General features: G+C 41.6%; 3 protein-coding genes across 5 annotated transcripts in view; 2 read left to right on the forward strand and 1 right to left on the reverse strand.

Annotated features, from left to right (window-relative positions):
- The window catches only part of LOC128734505 (rho guanine nucleotide exchange factor 11), a 168753-nt gene extending 164037 nt beyond the window's left edge, over positions 1 to 4716 (forward strand). For all 3 annotated transcript variants that reach the window (XM_053828741.1, XM_053828743.1, XM_053828742.1), the window contains one exon: positions 18 to 4716. In XM_053828741.1, the coding sequence (XP_053684716.1) occupies positions 18 to 185 (168 nt within the window). In that variant the 3' untranslated portion in view covers positions 186 to 4716. The remainder of the gene's footprint in view (positions 1 to 17) is intronic.
- A 6931-nt stretch (positions 4717 to 11647) lies between these two features.
- On the reverse strand, positions 11648 to 13362 carry LOC128734818 (26S proteasome non-ATPase regulatory subunit 5). The gene is made up of 4 exons (XM_053829181.1): positions 13170 to 13362; positions 12358 to 13106; positions 12106 to 12292; positions 11648 to 12041 (listed from the first exon to the last, which is right to left on the reverse strand). Exons 1-4 carry the CDS (start codon positions 13337 to 13339, stop codon positions 11678 to 11680), a joined length of 1470 nt encoding a protein of 489 aa, XP_053685156.1. The 5' UTR covers positions 13340 to 13362; the 3' UTR covers positions 11648 to 11677.
- Positions 13363 to 13579: 217 nt separating this feature from the next.
- On the forward strand, positions 13580 to 15860 carry LOC128734817 (uncharacterized). Its single transcript, XM_053829180.1, has 4 exons — positions 13580 to 14050; positions 14107 to 14598; positions 14658 to 15339; positions 15429 to 15860. Exons 1-4 carry the CDS (start codon positions 13694 to 13696, stop codon positions 15710 to 15712), a joined length of 1815 nt encoding a protein of 604 aa, XP_053685155.1. The 5' UTR covers positions 13580 to 13693; the 3' UTR covers positions 15713 to 15860.
- Positions 15861 to 15872: the final 12 nt, after the last annotated feature.

The raw sequence follows: 15872 nt of genomic DNA on the forward strand, positions 1-15872 counted from the left end.
ATTCGTTATAATTACAGGAAACTACGGAAGTGCCCGTAACTGACCCTGAACCACAACCACAACCACAACAACAACAACCCCAGGCTGACACAACACAACAGTCTCAACAAGCTGATCAAGCCGCATCAGCTACCCCCCAAACAACCACCACCACCACCACCAGTACTACTAATGTAAATGAGTGACTTTTCCATCAACTCCCTTCGAAATCGTAACAACTTCCAGTCAAAGTCAACTAGAAAGATGTCCGAAGCACGGAACTCGCTATCGATGATGATGCTCGGTAATTCCCGGTACGGTATGGCCTTAAACAGCTGATAACAGCAAACAACATCAACTGCACCAACAGCAAGTAGGTATGATTAAATGTGGTTTTGTATACTCGAATATGTATCGTTGTAAGCACTACTTAGTCAAACAAAAAAAGCAAAGCAAAACAAAACAAAACGTGTATAAACTATCGATGTGCGATCGATTGGGTATAGAAAGGAGAAAAACAAATACCTAGACATACTTCCCGCTTTGAGCCAAGTATAGAAAAGATAATCAAAAGATCATAAGCAATTTTTTTCACTGATGGTGGGAAATACTGAATGAACACAATACTGAAAAAGCAAACTGCTGGCGCTGATGAAGGCGTCCTCTCTCCTAGCCAGCCAGCAGTTTCGAGAGCGATATGATATAATGTTGAGTTTATTTATTCTCTGTCCGTCTTTTTTTTAACATATATCATTGTTGTTTTTGTTCTATTTTATTTAACATTCTGTCTCATTTCATATATTAGCATTTTTTTCATTGTGAATTTGTAATGTATTGAAACAATGATGAAATAAAGAAGCTGCCTTCTAAAAGTAAAGGCTTGGATCTTTTCCGGTTATCACTAAACAGACAAAGCTGTAAGTATCTTTTTTGCTTCAAAACGAAATCCTTGTTTCAATAGAAAAAAAAAACAAGCAAATTTTCCCTTGAAACTTTCTTTGTGTAAATGTTTTTTCCCTTTCGATTGTTCGTCGCTCACGAGGGTGAAGCTTTGCTGAAGAGGCGAAGAATGAAAAAAAGATTTTCCAAAACCTGTCATAGTTGTGAATATATAACAAAATTGAACGAAGAGCATAACAAATTTAGGTGTTCTTGTGTTGCCTAAGTAAAAACTATATATATATTTTATGCAATACCTAATAAGAGAGAGCAGCGGCAGAGATAAATTGGTGAATAATCATCAACTGGATGGAACTGTACACCTTAAAAATTATTTTTGTTTATTCTAATTGTTTTATCACACACATCTCTGGCAAGCAAGAATGCCGCAAAAATAGAACAACTTTTATTTATTGTATATTTTTTTCTTTAACTAAGTTTATAATCATTAAAAGTAATAATATATATCTCTACTAGATGATGACGGCAAAAGCGAACCTTGCAGAATCTATTTAAAACTCAAAACAGATCATTATAGTAAGGTAGCAAGTTGTAAATAAAATTCAAATTTACACATATTTTATCAGAAAACAAAACCTGACAAAATTATAAACTCATGATTATATCTTACTCCGACGGCATGCTATCAGTAAATTATATACTCAACATATGAAAAAACAGAAATCGCAAATGCAGTGGTAAATTGGTTACTAGTCTTTTGGGTATAAAATAACATACACATTGAATTCAAATTATTCAAATAATCTTGTAGTTAACCGTTTTGTGATATAGATGTTTTCTATACAAAAACAAAATGCAGACACATACTCATATACCTACGATCGGTCAGAATCGGCAAGAGTCGGTGAGGGTTGTCCTCCTTAATGTTTAAACTGTTCCTATTTTGTTTCGACACTTCACATATTTGCCCTCCTTTCAAGACGCGTTTGTACCCCGTTTCGCTCGGACAACCCCCCAGCAACAGCATCCGTTCCTCTTGATCCTAGTGTAGATTAAATTATAACTGCGAACGGCGGAGCGAATACAAAGGTTCGCTATTTTTCATGAAAAGTGTCTTAAAAAACCTTATTTTGCGTAAGATCAGTGTAGTGAATGTAGAGTGCTGGCGATGAAACTTGTACACCAGTTTTTTGAACCGAAAATTGCCTTGCAAGAAATCATTTTTGGCTTTTGATTTCTAGTAAAAAATAAATTTGATATCGTTTTTTTGTTATTGATATGTCAGCTAGGCCGTTGGTTGCCATGAAAACCTCTGCACGAGTATTTCTTTTTAAAGTTCAGTGTTAATATTGTACATTTTACACTTTCCGTCAGAGTTCTTTTCGCTGCTGTATCGAGCCTACTTGATGTAGAAATCCAATTTGCTTCGAAGTGCTTTCCATTTCCAACTATTGTCTACGTTTTCTTGAGGTTCCCTTCACGAACACCCAATATTTTTCAATTGGGTCCACATATTGACCATTTTCCCCTAGTGACAAGAGGCAATATCTGGCCAAAACCGCTCGGAGCAACTCTGTTTCCTTTAAAAAAGAAAAGGAATCAAGCATTTATCGAACATTTCTTTACATAAATATTTTGGTGATTTACAGTGCCAGTTGTCACGAAAATTGCCTGCTAAACAAAGTATTTTTTGGGGAACTTTGACAGCTTTTTCTGATAATTTTACATACGTCAGAGGTTCTCCGAACACACTATTATAAAAGGCCACCTAATTGAGAACAGCTATTAGATCAAATCAGATCAGTAACTTACCCCCTCGGATATCCAATAAAGAATGAATGCGATTCTTCATGTCACATATGCATTATGGGTGAAAATAAACGTGTGTGATTACTATGGTTACGATTATAAGCATTGGCCCTATGGTTACGATAACTTCGATATGTTGTGTAACAATATACGAATAATTCCGTCGGTGTCTCTGTATTTTCTTTACCACACAGCTACTTTCACTTGATTTTTCCAAGTCGGAGTGGACTGAAAACAACACCCTCTTACTTCGACGCCATTTTGACAACTGAATAGAAAATGTGGACAACAAAATAAAGACAATATTCCGTACGCACACATCTACAAAGTGAGGGAGGTTCAAGTTTTAAAATGCACAAGTGAAAAAGTAGGCCAAATTCCAACAATTTGCAACCTTTTATTCCTCAAAAAATGTCTGTCTTCTCTTTCGGAATCTTTCTAATTGAATAACGCACCGGTAAAGCTGTTAGTTTCAGTACACAAAATACTATAAAATAGATTGAGCTTGCAAATATTATACCACTTGAGCCTAGCTGACGAAGGTGAGTCACGGTTGTTGACTCACTCACAACGTTTTGTATACACACTGATCCAACATAAACTACTAATTAGTGAGATTTGAAAAGTTGGCCTTAATTCGATCTATGTCGATCATGCCCTGATTTACATATCGAGACATCTTTTTGATGATAAAATATACCTATGATTTAACGCAATTTTTGATTGACGACAGTTTTTTGATATCGACCGATATGAAGCGTATAAAACGAATATAAAAAATAGTAGATTTGTATAGGAACAAAAAAAAACAATCATCAGTATCATAAAAATAGCAGCGATTTGTACTCATGCTTGCCATTTGAAAAACAATGTATTTTAGCTAAAATTGCAACCACTAATTGAGCAAAGGTTTTTGCGGTTTGGGATAAGTTGACTTTTACTATGCATTTGAACTTGCAAGCCACGTGTAACAACAATACATAGACTATTTGCAAACACAGGCAACTGTTTATTTGCACCTACTCATAAAGGAAACATTTCTACATGCAATTAAAAAAACTGAAAGCTAGCGCAATCTTCCGCAGCATACTTTGATTCGCCACTTTTTTGTAAATAAAGCGCCATATGAGTAAATAACCTGAGTTTGAAGCCAAACATTCAAAAAAACAATTGTAACTCCATTACAATATTACAAACAACCTCTACTACAACTACACTATATTGTATCTGTAAGCAAAATAGACCGCAAGCAACAAATATTCATACAATTCACTCGTAACAAACACACACATTCACGCACCAGCCCCTAACATGATGAGGTAGGGAACGTGGAGTGAATTGATAGAAAGATACATTTGTCAGATTAGGATGAAAATGCATGTAGGGAATCAATCCCTTAAACAGTTGAAAAAAAAGTATTATAGATGAAGCATGTCAATTTCCTGCTCTGTAATGGAATTTTTATTTTCTCTAAATAACCAAACAAAAATTCCCATCAATTACCTTAAAATGCAAGAGGATTGTTAGTTGCAGGACGACAACAGAAAAATTCGATTCTCGAAAATTCACACTTTTCACATTCGTTTCTATATCCGCTTTTGTAAGACCGATTCAATAATACTTGTGACGCATGGTATTGCCTTCTTCTGTACGTTGGTTTTTTCTTTGTGCAATTTGTTCGTAAAACGCGCTCGTAATAAAAATTAAGTGGAGAAGTAAAAACAAAATCGCCGATAATGGTACCTAAATACTTAAAAAAAACATGCTTTAGCAAAACCCGTTTTAGTAACAGATTTTTTTTGGCAAATTAACTAACACTCCACACGGACGGCGCTCTGGTTGCGCCGCGTAAAGGAGCAGTTGTTTAATTTTCGTTCGTTCCTTATATAGCATGGAAGTTGGGTGTTTCACAAACAAGTTCTTGTATAAAAAAGAAGAAAAAAAATTATGCAAAAATAAAGGCAAATGATAAACATAAAAATATTAAAAAAATATACAGAAAATAAACAAAAACGATGTAAAAATGAACGACAGTTGTTTGTTATTATGGTGACATTTAAGAAAATCTTTTTCAATCGATCGATCGATTGGTGACCATGATTGTGTACATATAGAGCCTGATGCTACTCCTACGTCCTACGCCAAATTGGACGTGGCAAAATGAGTCAGCTGTTCACTATATCAGCGGTCATCAACAGACAAATCTTCATGGAGGAGTACCTCCAAAAGTGACTTGCCGTTCTTGATATCTCACAAAACCTCGGCACTGTTTTGGTCGAATTTGACATTCTGCAACATATGCCCGACTGGTACTGAGTGGGTCGTTTTCTAAGCTAAACTTTTACTAACGCAGCCAATTCTCGAAGGCTTTCTAGAAAATGGCAAATACATGAATATATCTTTTCTTGTCTACAACCAGGCGTACTGCGCAGCATGTACCGCAGAAAGAATTCCAAAAAATCAAGTGGAAATAATACCTAATTCCACTCAACTCCTAGCTCGCCGTCGTTGTTGCCAGCACCACAGAGCTTGGGTGGCTCGTGCTGTTTAAAGCAATCGCCTCCATTCAACTCGATCTTGGGTCATTCGTCGCCAATTTCCCAGTCGTTTCAGTAGTCGCAAATCACTTTCGACCTGGTCGAGCCAGCATGCACGTTGAACCTGTGTTGCTGGTGGGGTTGTTGAAGAGAACTGTTTTCGTCGCACTGTCATTTAGCATCCTTACGGCGCGTGCTGCCTACCGTAGTCTATCGACTTGGGTACGATGGGAATCTCCAAGCAGTGCCTGTAGCTCGTGATTCATACACCTGTGATCTTGTGGTACTCCGTATGCCTCTAATTCCACGTTGGTTGAAGCACTCTACGTCCTCGCTGATGATGATGCCAATAGGCATCATACCCGCTAAGACGCAGATTGCGTCATGCGAAACTGTGCGATACGCCTCGCCACTCTCAAGCACATGAGACGATAGGTGCTTTCCAGCTTGGCTAGATAGCTTTTGGTACCTAACGCCGACACCGGCACTTGGATGTTCTGAAGCGAGTTGGCTATGGAGTCCCAGCTAGCGCTATTAAACGCATTTCTCACGTCGAGCGTGATAACTGCGCAGTAACGGATACCTGTCCTCTTGGGCTGGATTGCCACCTCGGCTGTCTTAGTGACAGACAAGATGGCATCCACCGTAGATTTGCCTTTTCTGAAGCCGAATTGGTTCCTTGACAGACCGTTTGTACCCTCCGTGTACTGTACGAGTCTGTTAAGGATAACCCTCTCCAGTACCTTGCCGGTAGTATCGAGCAGACAGATCGGCCTATATGACGAGGGGACACTCGGTGGTTTTCCCGGCTTCTGCAATAGGACCAGGTTCTGTCGCTTCCATCGTTCCGGGAAGTGGCCATCTTCCAGGCATCTACTCATTACTGCCCCGAATACTTCGGACCCCTCTAGAATAGCCGCTTTAATGGCCATATTCGGGATTCCGTCTGGCCCCGGTGCCTTGCTCACCTTTAGGGATTTAGCGGTCTCAATGAGTTCCTCATTCGTAACCGTCACTTCCTCCCCGACCTCCAAACCGCCGTCGCCCACGTTACTTTGGATGTTCGGCTGGGAGGCCGACCATCCTACGCTATGGTCTGAGATACTGGAACGTCGGCCGTGGGACGACTCAGCGGCTTGGGGCCAGATGATCCGCTCCAGCATCTCTGGCGATTGCTCTGCGGGTGCGATCACGCCCTTGGTCTTTGCCATTACGACCCTGTAGGCATCATCCCACGGGTTCGCATTGGCACTAGCACATAACCTTTCAAAGCAGGCTCGTTTACTAGCTTTTATCCCACTATTGCGCTGCGCATGCAGCAACAAGTGCTACTCGACATTCAACTCTGCCTTCGTCCGAACGAGCTCTTTGCATAATTCTCCTCGCACGAAAGCACGCTTCGCGGAGTTCCGCTGTTTCATCTGTCCACCAGTAAGCCGGTGAAGTCCCATACCTAGGTCGACCTTCCTAGGCATGGTAGCGTCACACGATTGCGACAGTACCTCAACCAAATGATCAGCGTTCGGATCGGGCATACCGCGATCACCGCACTCTCTCCGGATCGCTTCCACAAATACTTCGAGATCGAAGTATGATGTCTTCCATCCACGGGTGGTTGGAGTGTCGGCTCTACTCGCCGCCTGCCGTTTCTTTATCTGACCGACACCATAGCGGACCGCCTGAGTCTCCTATCAGACCAGGACTGCCGAATGTCACGTCGATGATAGACTCCGCACCGTTACTACTGAAGATACTTGTGGTGCCGACGTTGGCCAAATCTACGTTGAGCTTTGCCAGAGCCTCATGCAGAATCCGACCCCAATGGTTCGTGCGACGACTTCCCCACTCTACCGCCCAAGCGTTAAAGCGTTAGAACACTCCACCCACTTTGGCAACCGCAAATCCCTCGTCTGCGGTTGACACAACCTCTTGAATCGGGAACCTGCTTGTCGGCCATATAGCCGTCGTCCCGGACCTATCCGAGACCCAGTTGCGTTTCCGGCAGGGACACGATATGGGTCCGAGATTACGGCAATGTCCGTTGCCGACTCGGAAACTGCTTTGCGTCCCGTTTACCAGTACAGATCAAGCACTTGGGCGGCTCCGCGCAGTCCCTTGCTTTAAGGCCAGCACTGTCACATCTCCTGCACAATTGACTCCTATCTGGCACCTTGCAGTTCCAGGCCTTATGCCCGTGCCCGAAGCACCGAAAGGAAGCCTCTGACTGCTTGAGCACGCTCAGTGGGCAAACCGATCACCCCGCTTTTAGCCTAGCAGCTTTCAGGGCTTCGTTTCCGTCCGCCAGCGAGAGTTGTATGGTGGCTACCTGGTTCTCGACAGGACCCCTACGCAGGCGAACCGGCTCGGTTGCCACCACCACTCCACTTTGCTCTTTGAGAGCCTGTACGACCTCACACACATCGGTGATCTCATCCAGGTTTTTAAGCTGGAGAGTCATTTTTGGTGTGAGAGCACGTACCTGCACTCCTTCCCCGAGCATTCTTCCGCAACCGACTTGTATGCGGAACTCTTCTTGGTGGCGTTCTTCTTTAACTCGAGGATCATTTCGCCAGTGCGTGAACGGCGGATGCTCCGCACGTCCGCGCCCAGATCCCTGAGTAGGGCCTCTCTCATGGCCTTCAAAACCTCCAAGTATTTCGACTCGTCGGTTTTCAGGATTAGAGCGCCGCCCTTCGCTCGCTTCCTCGTCGGTTTAGGTGGAGCTTCCTTTTTCGTTCTTTTTCTCTTATTGGCCTTAACTTCGATTCACGGGCCACCCGTCTTTGTGCTTCCCGCTGGTTGATCGATTGGCTCCGCCAACCTGCTCGCTTGAGGGCTTTTACCGATCAGGCGTTTTTTTGGTCCACTAGGGGTGCCATCCCCCGGGGACTGTCTCATACGCTTGGCGGACGCCCTACCCCTCTTGGTAGCGCTCTTCGTAGCTTTCTCAGCCGCGTTGCGACACCCTGTCAACGGGCAGGCATCCGTCTGTACTGACTTCGACGCTTTCACTTCGACTGTTTTCATCCATCATATAAAGTCCCACGAGTTGAGGGGAAAGAAGAGTCCGCCGCATCAGAGCCCCTCATGATGCGTTAAGGACAGATTACTGTGGGGGCGCCCTGGGACTTCACAGGCTCCGTTTGCGGCTGAGTATTTATAGAACCCCTCCACCATTCATCCCTCGGTACGGGTCGCTTGACACCTTGGATTAGGGGTTTATCCATGCACGTTTTACCTTTGTTATACTATAACAAAGGTTTAAAAATTGGTCGAAAAACATGAAATCGATCCGAGGCCCGGAGGGCCGAGCCACATATACCAGTCGACAGGGTTCAACGAACTGAGCAATGTCTGTGTGTGTGTGTGTATGTGTGTATGTGTGTGTGTGTGTATGTGCGCGACGCAACTTTTCTATCGCCTGCTTCTCGGAGATGGCTTAACCGATTTGTTCGCTATTACTTTTGTTTGAAAGGTATTATTGCCTAGTATATCACTATTGAATTGTTTCGCGGTCCGACATTTCGTTTGAAAGTTATAAGTAAAAATGTAAAAATTACGTGACACGATTTTCTCCAGAACTACATGACCGATTTCAACGATCTTAGTACCAAATGAAAGCTCTTGTTAACGCCAAATTTTTCGGGTAAATTTTATTGAAAACAAACAAGTAGCTTAAAAGTTATGCTTAAAAAACCTGTTTTGACAAGGTAATAATTATCGCCTGTTTCTTAGAGATGACTAAACCGATTTAGGTGCTATTAGTCTCATTTGAAAGGTAACATAACCTAATAGATCACTATTGATTTGTTTTTTGATTGGACGTTTAATTTGAAAGTTATGAGCAATTGAATACAACACATTAAAATTTACAATAATATATAACGAGATCATCTAAGATAATTTATCTAGTTTGAATTATTTTGGCATCAAATTAGAGATTTTAATGCTGTAAATAAATTTGCAAAATTTCAGAAGAATCGATTTTGCCGATCAAAAGATTTTAACCGTCGAACACTCGCGCCAACTTTTGTAATACGATTAGTCGCGCGCACAATGGCCCAAAACCAAAAAGACATGCGCACTAGAATTTTGACTGGGAAAACTTGGTTTTAGGTTTATGGAACCTTTGGAAGAATTTCTTGAAATTGAAAGTTCTATCGTCTGGTGCAATTTAAATTTTGATTAATCCCCCTAAAAGTGAAATAAAAAAATTATTTTTCTTCAGTTTCAATATAACACATTGATGTGTTCTGCAAAGTTTTAGAACATATTATTACAAGAAATTTTGTTGAATACAGTAACCTTCTATCTATTCAGCGAAGATATAAAAATCTTATTCATTGTATATGAATTTGTAAAATCAGTTTTTTCTATTTAGCTCTTTTTGTAATTGTTGTATGACTTTTTCATGTATTACAAAATTATATAAATAGTAAAAATACACAACTTTGATGAATATAGTATACCTCTATGTTTGTTTGTTTAGGTACTGTAGAACTTTGATTAAAAAAGTGCCTTAATTTTGACCCCGAATGACTCGACCACCAACAGATACATTTTGAACATTTTATATTTGCTGATAGTTTTGCTGCATACAGACACCATTTATTCATGAAGAAACGAGAGAAAATTCCAGGGCCAATCGCGGTACACCTCACATGCTGATTGCTTCGTTTCTGTGATGTCAGTTTATGCTAATCCATTTTCCCAACAATTTATGGTATCAATGCATTGAATGATTATGACATTTTGCTCATAACAAGTTAATTGCAGAATATACGTTAGTCAAACAGCGATTTGTAACTTTATAACAATATGGCATTCAAAAACCTACACGTGTTGTACAAAATGCAACAGCGTGAGTAACCGAAGGTTAATAAAAATTGATGAAATTTATTCAAGAAAACTTTATTGATGTCAATCAAAAAGAATGGCTTTATAGAAATTTCTGCGTAGTTCAAAAACCTATAAACTAGAATTTTACTACGCAATGTATATGTTAAAGAATAATATTTCCTCTTACAATTTGCTTTTACTGGCGCTTACTCAAATTAGTAACAACCAACTTACCCTTACTCAGTAATTTCATGAAAAAAAGGATCTATCAAAATTTATAGGTGCTGCTATTTTGTTCAAATTTTGTAAACTTATTCAATTTCCAAAATATTTATGAAAACCAGCGCACTACGCAACGTTAACCAATAGATGAATTATGTTCCGAAGACGTGTCGATTTCTATCTCAAAGAGCAAGTAAGACCGTATAACAAAGGTTCCTTTCACCACTAGGTGGATTAAATCGGTTTTTACATTTAGCCAAGGATAACAGCTGTTAAAACCATCCTCCTTTGCAGGGGCTTTGGACCCTCTGCTCTGGTTCTCAGTATTTTCAGGTTCATGAACATGCTTCTACTGAGATCCGTCATTTGCAGGCGGAAAGTTTACACTCAGCATTCGCATGAGTGCCTCCTTCTCTGTCCGCATACGACCCTAGTTTCCACCGGTTGTCCAATTTCCACTAAGGAACGTATCCCGGATGGTACCCCGAGGAGGTAGAGATAGAAGTTGCTAAATAAGAGGCTGTGGAACTTTGTGGTAGTTCTGGAGCGCATTATTCAACCATTTACCATCCAACGAACCCCCTGCAAGACTCGAATTAACACGACAATCCACGCTAAATCGGCACATAACGCTGCATACTATTCAAAGCCTTAACTAGTTTAATGAGCTTACCGGAAAAGCCATTCTCGTCCATAATTTTCCATAGCTCTTTACGATCGATAGTATCATATGCAGCTTTGAAAATCAAAGAAAAAATGTGCGTAGAAACCGTTTATTCGTGGACTTTTGGGAGGATCTGTCGCAGTGTAAATAATTTATCAGTTACCCACCGTCCTTCAACGAAGCTGTATCATCCAAAACTCATACTATCAGGTGGTAGAGACAAGTAGCCATCACTACTGGGCCAATTTATTTAGCTGCACTCCTACGCTATTTTTCCAAACTAATTTATTGCTCTTCAGCAGCGTTTCACGTTTTTTACACCGTTGCCTGGGCACTGGTGTTCATCGAAGTGCTGCTTTCACCATTCGGCTCGGTCCGAGGTACAAAGCCTCTGGAGATGCGTTTTCTGAGCATGCAGCTGTTTCAACTTGCTTTCAAATTCACAGATTTCAAGCTACCCATATAAGTATTTTTCAGAGCTCCCAACAGTTCAATTTTGAGTTGAAAAAGTTGCTTTTCAATTTTTAATTACTAAATTAAATTATTCAATAAATCACGCCTCCCAGTTGGCCTTGAGGAACAATAGTTTAAGTTAACATTGTATAATGCTCATGATTTATGTAAACATATATAAAACCGGGCGATATAATCTAGGGGCTCAAACAACTCAAATTTCAAAACATTCACATTACGTTTATTTCGACATAAAATAAATCACCAACACCTCCTAGGATGCACCTTCGATAGCAACTTCCGTGACACCCCGTACAAAGAAAGCACCCTCGGCAACGTATTGCTTTAATTCGGCCTGTGTTTGTTGATCAAAAACGGTTGAAGTTGCCAGCAGTTGAATGATTTCGTACTTATCCAATATAACGTCCTTGTCGTTTTCCTGCTTCCGATCCAGCATGTACTCGAGGAAACCACCAGTGTTCAGCATATAGGTCTGACCCCATCGATGACTCACGATTGCCTTCAGAAGAGCCAGTGCCGATCGTCTCATGTCCGGAAAAGGATTGCGTATGTAATCCATTACCAGGTTAAGGTTTTCTTCCTCCGTCAAATAATCGTACCAGGTCTGTGTTATTGTTCTGTAACGGTACAATCGATAAGATTTGAATTCTAAAGACCATTTTTTTTATCAATAAGGCTTACGTTATTTGATTATCGGCGACACTTGTGTCGATAGTGAACAGTAACTGAAGACAACTCAACAGTCGAAGCTTCAGTTCGTTCGGTAAATTCCTTATGTTGGTGTGAAAATGCTTTAAGGATTTTTTCAACAGCGCACCGTGTTTGTAATGAAGCTGACGTTTGCCTTCGCTCGGGTGGGCGATGTAACCTGTAGGTTTTCGTAACGAGAACGAAATAAACTTTAGTAGTTAGAGATCTAAATTAGGAGCTTACCTAGAGTGTCGAATGCAACCGGCAAAATCGACAAATCTTCGGACAGCAAACAATCGAACAGTAAACTAATGATCTTCGGATAACCTTCGTAAATTTTTGCCGGATGAATGGCGGCAATACTTCCGTAGAACCTCATCAAGCCTGGAATCAGGATGGCAGCTACTGGATCTTCATCTAGTCGGTTAATTTTACGCATCAGATTATCAAATATTCCGTTATTTTCCAGATAAGCCATTCCGTGTTCGCTAAGAGCCAGTTCGGATAGCACTTGTAGTACATTTAACTGCAAAAGGATATCTTCTCCTTCCAATTCTTGAACGGATCTTTGCAACAGTTTGTCCATCGAATCCAACAAGGCTGGTGATTGACCGCCAACTTTAACCGCCACCTCATAGAGCCGACAGCGAACGATATCCTTTTTTATCAGTACATTCTCTAGGTTCTTTTGAACGCTTCGCAGATTCACGAACCGTGGCAGCAACTGTACGAGTAGATCAATCGACGGTGTTCCGACGCTGGTTTCATCCGATGCAAGGCACTGGATAACCAGCAGGACTACGGTTTCGTTGGCAAACGAGTCGGGTTGCGTCGACAGCAGACGGCGTAGCTCGCGCAAACCAAACGATTGCACTTTTGGGTTGGTGTGACTCAACGATTTTTCAATTACGTTCTTAACCTCGGCTGGTTCGTCGATCGAAAGGTTACTCATGCACATCGATAAAATGTCATTAACCAGCAGGGTTTGCTCACTGAAAGTGGTCATAATAAGAAACTTAGGATAAAGATTAGTGCTAATTAGTAGCTTTTACAACCTGTTCGCACTTTCGAGACACTTCAGCAGCTCCGGTGATTTGAGGAAATTCTGCGACAGTTCCGAGTTGTTGGTGGCAATCAGTGTGCTTTTGATTTCGGTTAAAGCATTATTGCGCGTTTGCTCCAGCTGCAGGTTTGCCAGCAATTCACGGCACAGGTTCTCGTCCATTGCAATTAAGTGTTTTTTTTTCGTAAAAAAGCGTAGAACAATAAATGCACGCACAACTGTTTTGAAATGATGATAAAAAGAGTATAAAAAATCACAACAAAAACATTTTTTGTCTTTGCAAGCGCTGCGATTTTCGAGCAGTTTATAGGTACGTATGATTTTCGAGCAGTTACTTTCTTCGCGCTGTCATCAAACGCATCAAACAAAAACAGTACGGATTCGGATTTTGGATACGACGGATCGAGTCGTGCGATTTTTTCCCCAAATTTTGTTACTGCTGAATCCGGAATAATTCACAATTATTGCGGAATAAATTTGCCCATTCAAGGAAGATATTATTAACAGTGGTGTAAGATGGAAACCCGTTCGTTGGAACACGTTTCCGGAACGAATGTGTTACCGGACGGTGGACCCAATATTTGTCGAATTTGTCTCATCAATGGCAATTCCGTTGGTGAAGACGACCTTTCCAAGGAGGGAATGGACTCAATCTTCAGTACCATCGGTGAGTATGAACAGCGAAGCTTGTACGCTATCCTGGTGACGATATGTGTTCCACTTCGGGAACGGGAAATGCTGAAAGGTGTGCCGGAACGGATTTGCCGAGCATGCAAGTGGCGTTTACTGTCTGCTTTCGAATTGTACGAAACCTGTCTGCGCAACGACGAGAAGATGCGCAGTATTGCCGCCGAAATGCTGAACCAATCCCAGGTAAAATTGCTCAATAATTTTATTTAATATTTGACTAATTCTATATCAATTCTCAGGACTCTAGCCCAGAAAACGAACCAATCTGCATTAAACAAGAGCCGGACCGCGAAGAAGCTGTACTTAACCACGATGTTTCTGCTGGCTTAGGATCATCTATGCAACACAATCACGACTATCCGGAAGCAGAAAGCCCTCAGATCATGGCTCAGTCAGATTTGCCAGAGGAAATGGCGCTTGCGATGGGCCCAGATGAATTCCTGTTTAAGGAGCACTATAGACTGAGTGAAAAAGGCAATCACTATTGTGGAATCTGCAATGGGATGTTCCCTAGCAAGTATTATGCCTGGAAACATATTTTATCTAAACATGATCCGGCAAAGCCGTTCAAATGCGACGTATGCCATTTCACACTGATGACGGAACTTGAATTGATTAAGCATGAAGCCGCAGTTCATGGTCTAGAAACGTTAGCTTCTCCGCACCATTCCTCTGAAGATACCAAAGCTCGAACTGAATGGAGGGTGGAACAGTGCGAGGAACATCCCCAGGTAAAATTGTTGAATGTTTTTACTTGCTATTTCACTAAAACGATTAACTCAATTCACAGGAGTCTGATGCACCTGGAAACGAACAAATCTGCATTAAGCAAGAGGTGTCGGACCCTGAAGAGCCAGACTTAGACCTTAGCCACAGCTATCCGAAAACAGAAAGCACTCGGCTCATGGACCAATCAGATTTGCTAAAGGAAATGGTGCCTTCGATAGAACAAGAAACTTGCGAGGAAAAGTTGCCTGAAAAGCGCCATCATAAACAAGTGCCTGTTCTACGTTTACCGCCGAAAAAACTCGCTGCCGAAAGCGACGAGAAACATGACTACAAATGCAATATCTGTTCGGAAACATTCGCCATGGTAGGTGTTTTCAACATGCACATGAAATTGCACCAACTGTTGGCAGCAGAGAAGGAAAAGAAACAACGCAAGAATCTGGAGATGCAAACTAAGCAGGACAGCAAATCTAAACAACAGGAGTCGCTTACAGAGAACAATGCCATGGAAGGCATAGAAACCAGCAATGTAAGTAATGTCAGAGGGGCTGGTATGGAGAGTTCAAGTAGTTGCGATAATAAAAACAACACTTCGGTACCGCCTAAAAAGAAAAACCGCAACGCACCCTACGTGTTTGTGTGTATATACTGCAACGAGGAATTCAAGGAACGCGATGCACTGCTGAAGCATAGGGAAATACACAAAGGGTTGCAGCTATACGTCCTTCCCGAGGATGATGACAGTGAGTAGTTTTTTTCCCATACTGATTGTCTTTACTGAAATTACTGTATGATATAGTTTCATTGAACTATTTTTTATATTTGAACACAGCGCGGCTGGAAAGGGTACGTGCTCGCCAAGACCCGGAAGCAGCTCGGGAAAGGAGGCGAGTTGCACAGGCATTGCGACGGGCGCAAGAAACGTCAGAACAAAAGCAAAAGCGACAACGGGCTGATGCAACGCGGAATGCCCTGCGACGTTCGCAACAAACAACAGAGCAAAGGCGAGAGCGACGAAACTACGATGCGAACCGACATGCCAAGCGTCGTGGAGCGACAACAAAGGCGCCGTGTTCGCCAACGTCAACACCAGAGGTTGATAACGAAACAATTTAACACTCGCCGGAAGCGACAGCGACAAAACGGTAAAAAACGACGAATGTCTGATGTAACAATCCATGTTATCGGTCGGATGGACTATAATTTACCGTTGGTTTATTCGCCAATCTTCAAGAACTCTACTTGCTGAGTTATAAACATAAACAGCTCCAAACCA

Source organism: Sabethes cyaneus, chromosome 2 (genome assembly GCF_943734655.1).
Source record: "Sabethes cyaneus chromosome 2, idSabCyanKW18_F2, whole genome shotgun sequence".
Lineage (NCBI taxonomy): Eukaryota > Metazoa > Arthropoda > Insecta > Diptera > Culicidae > Sabethes > Sabethes cyaneus.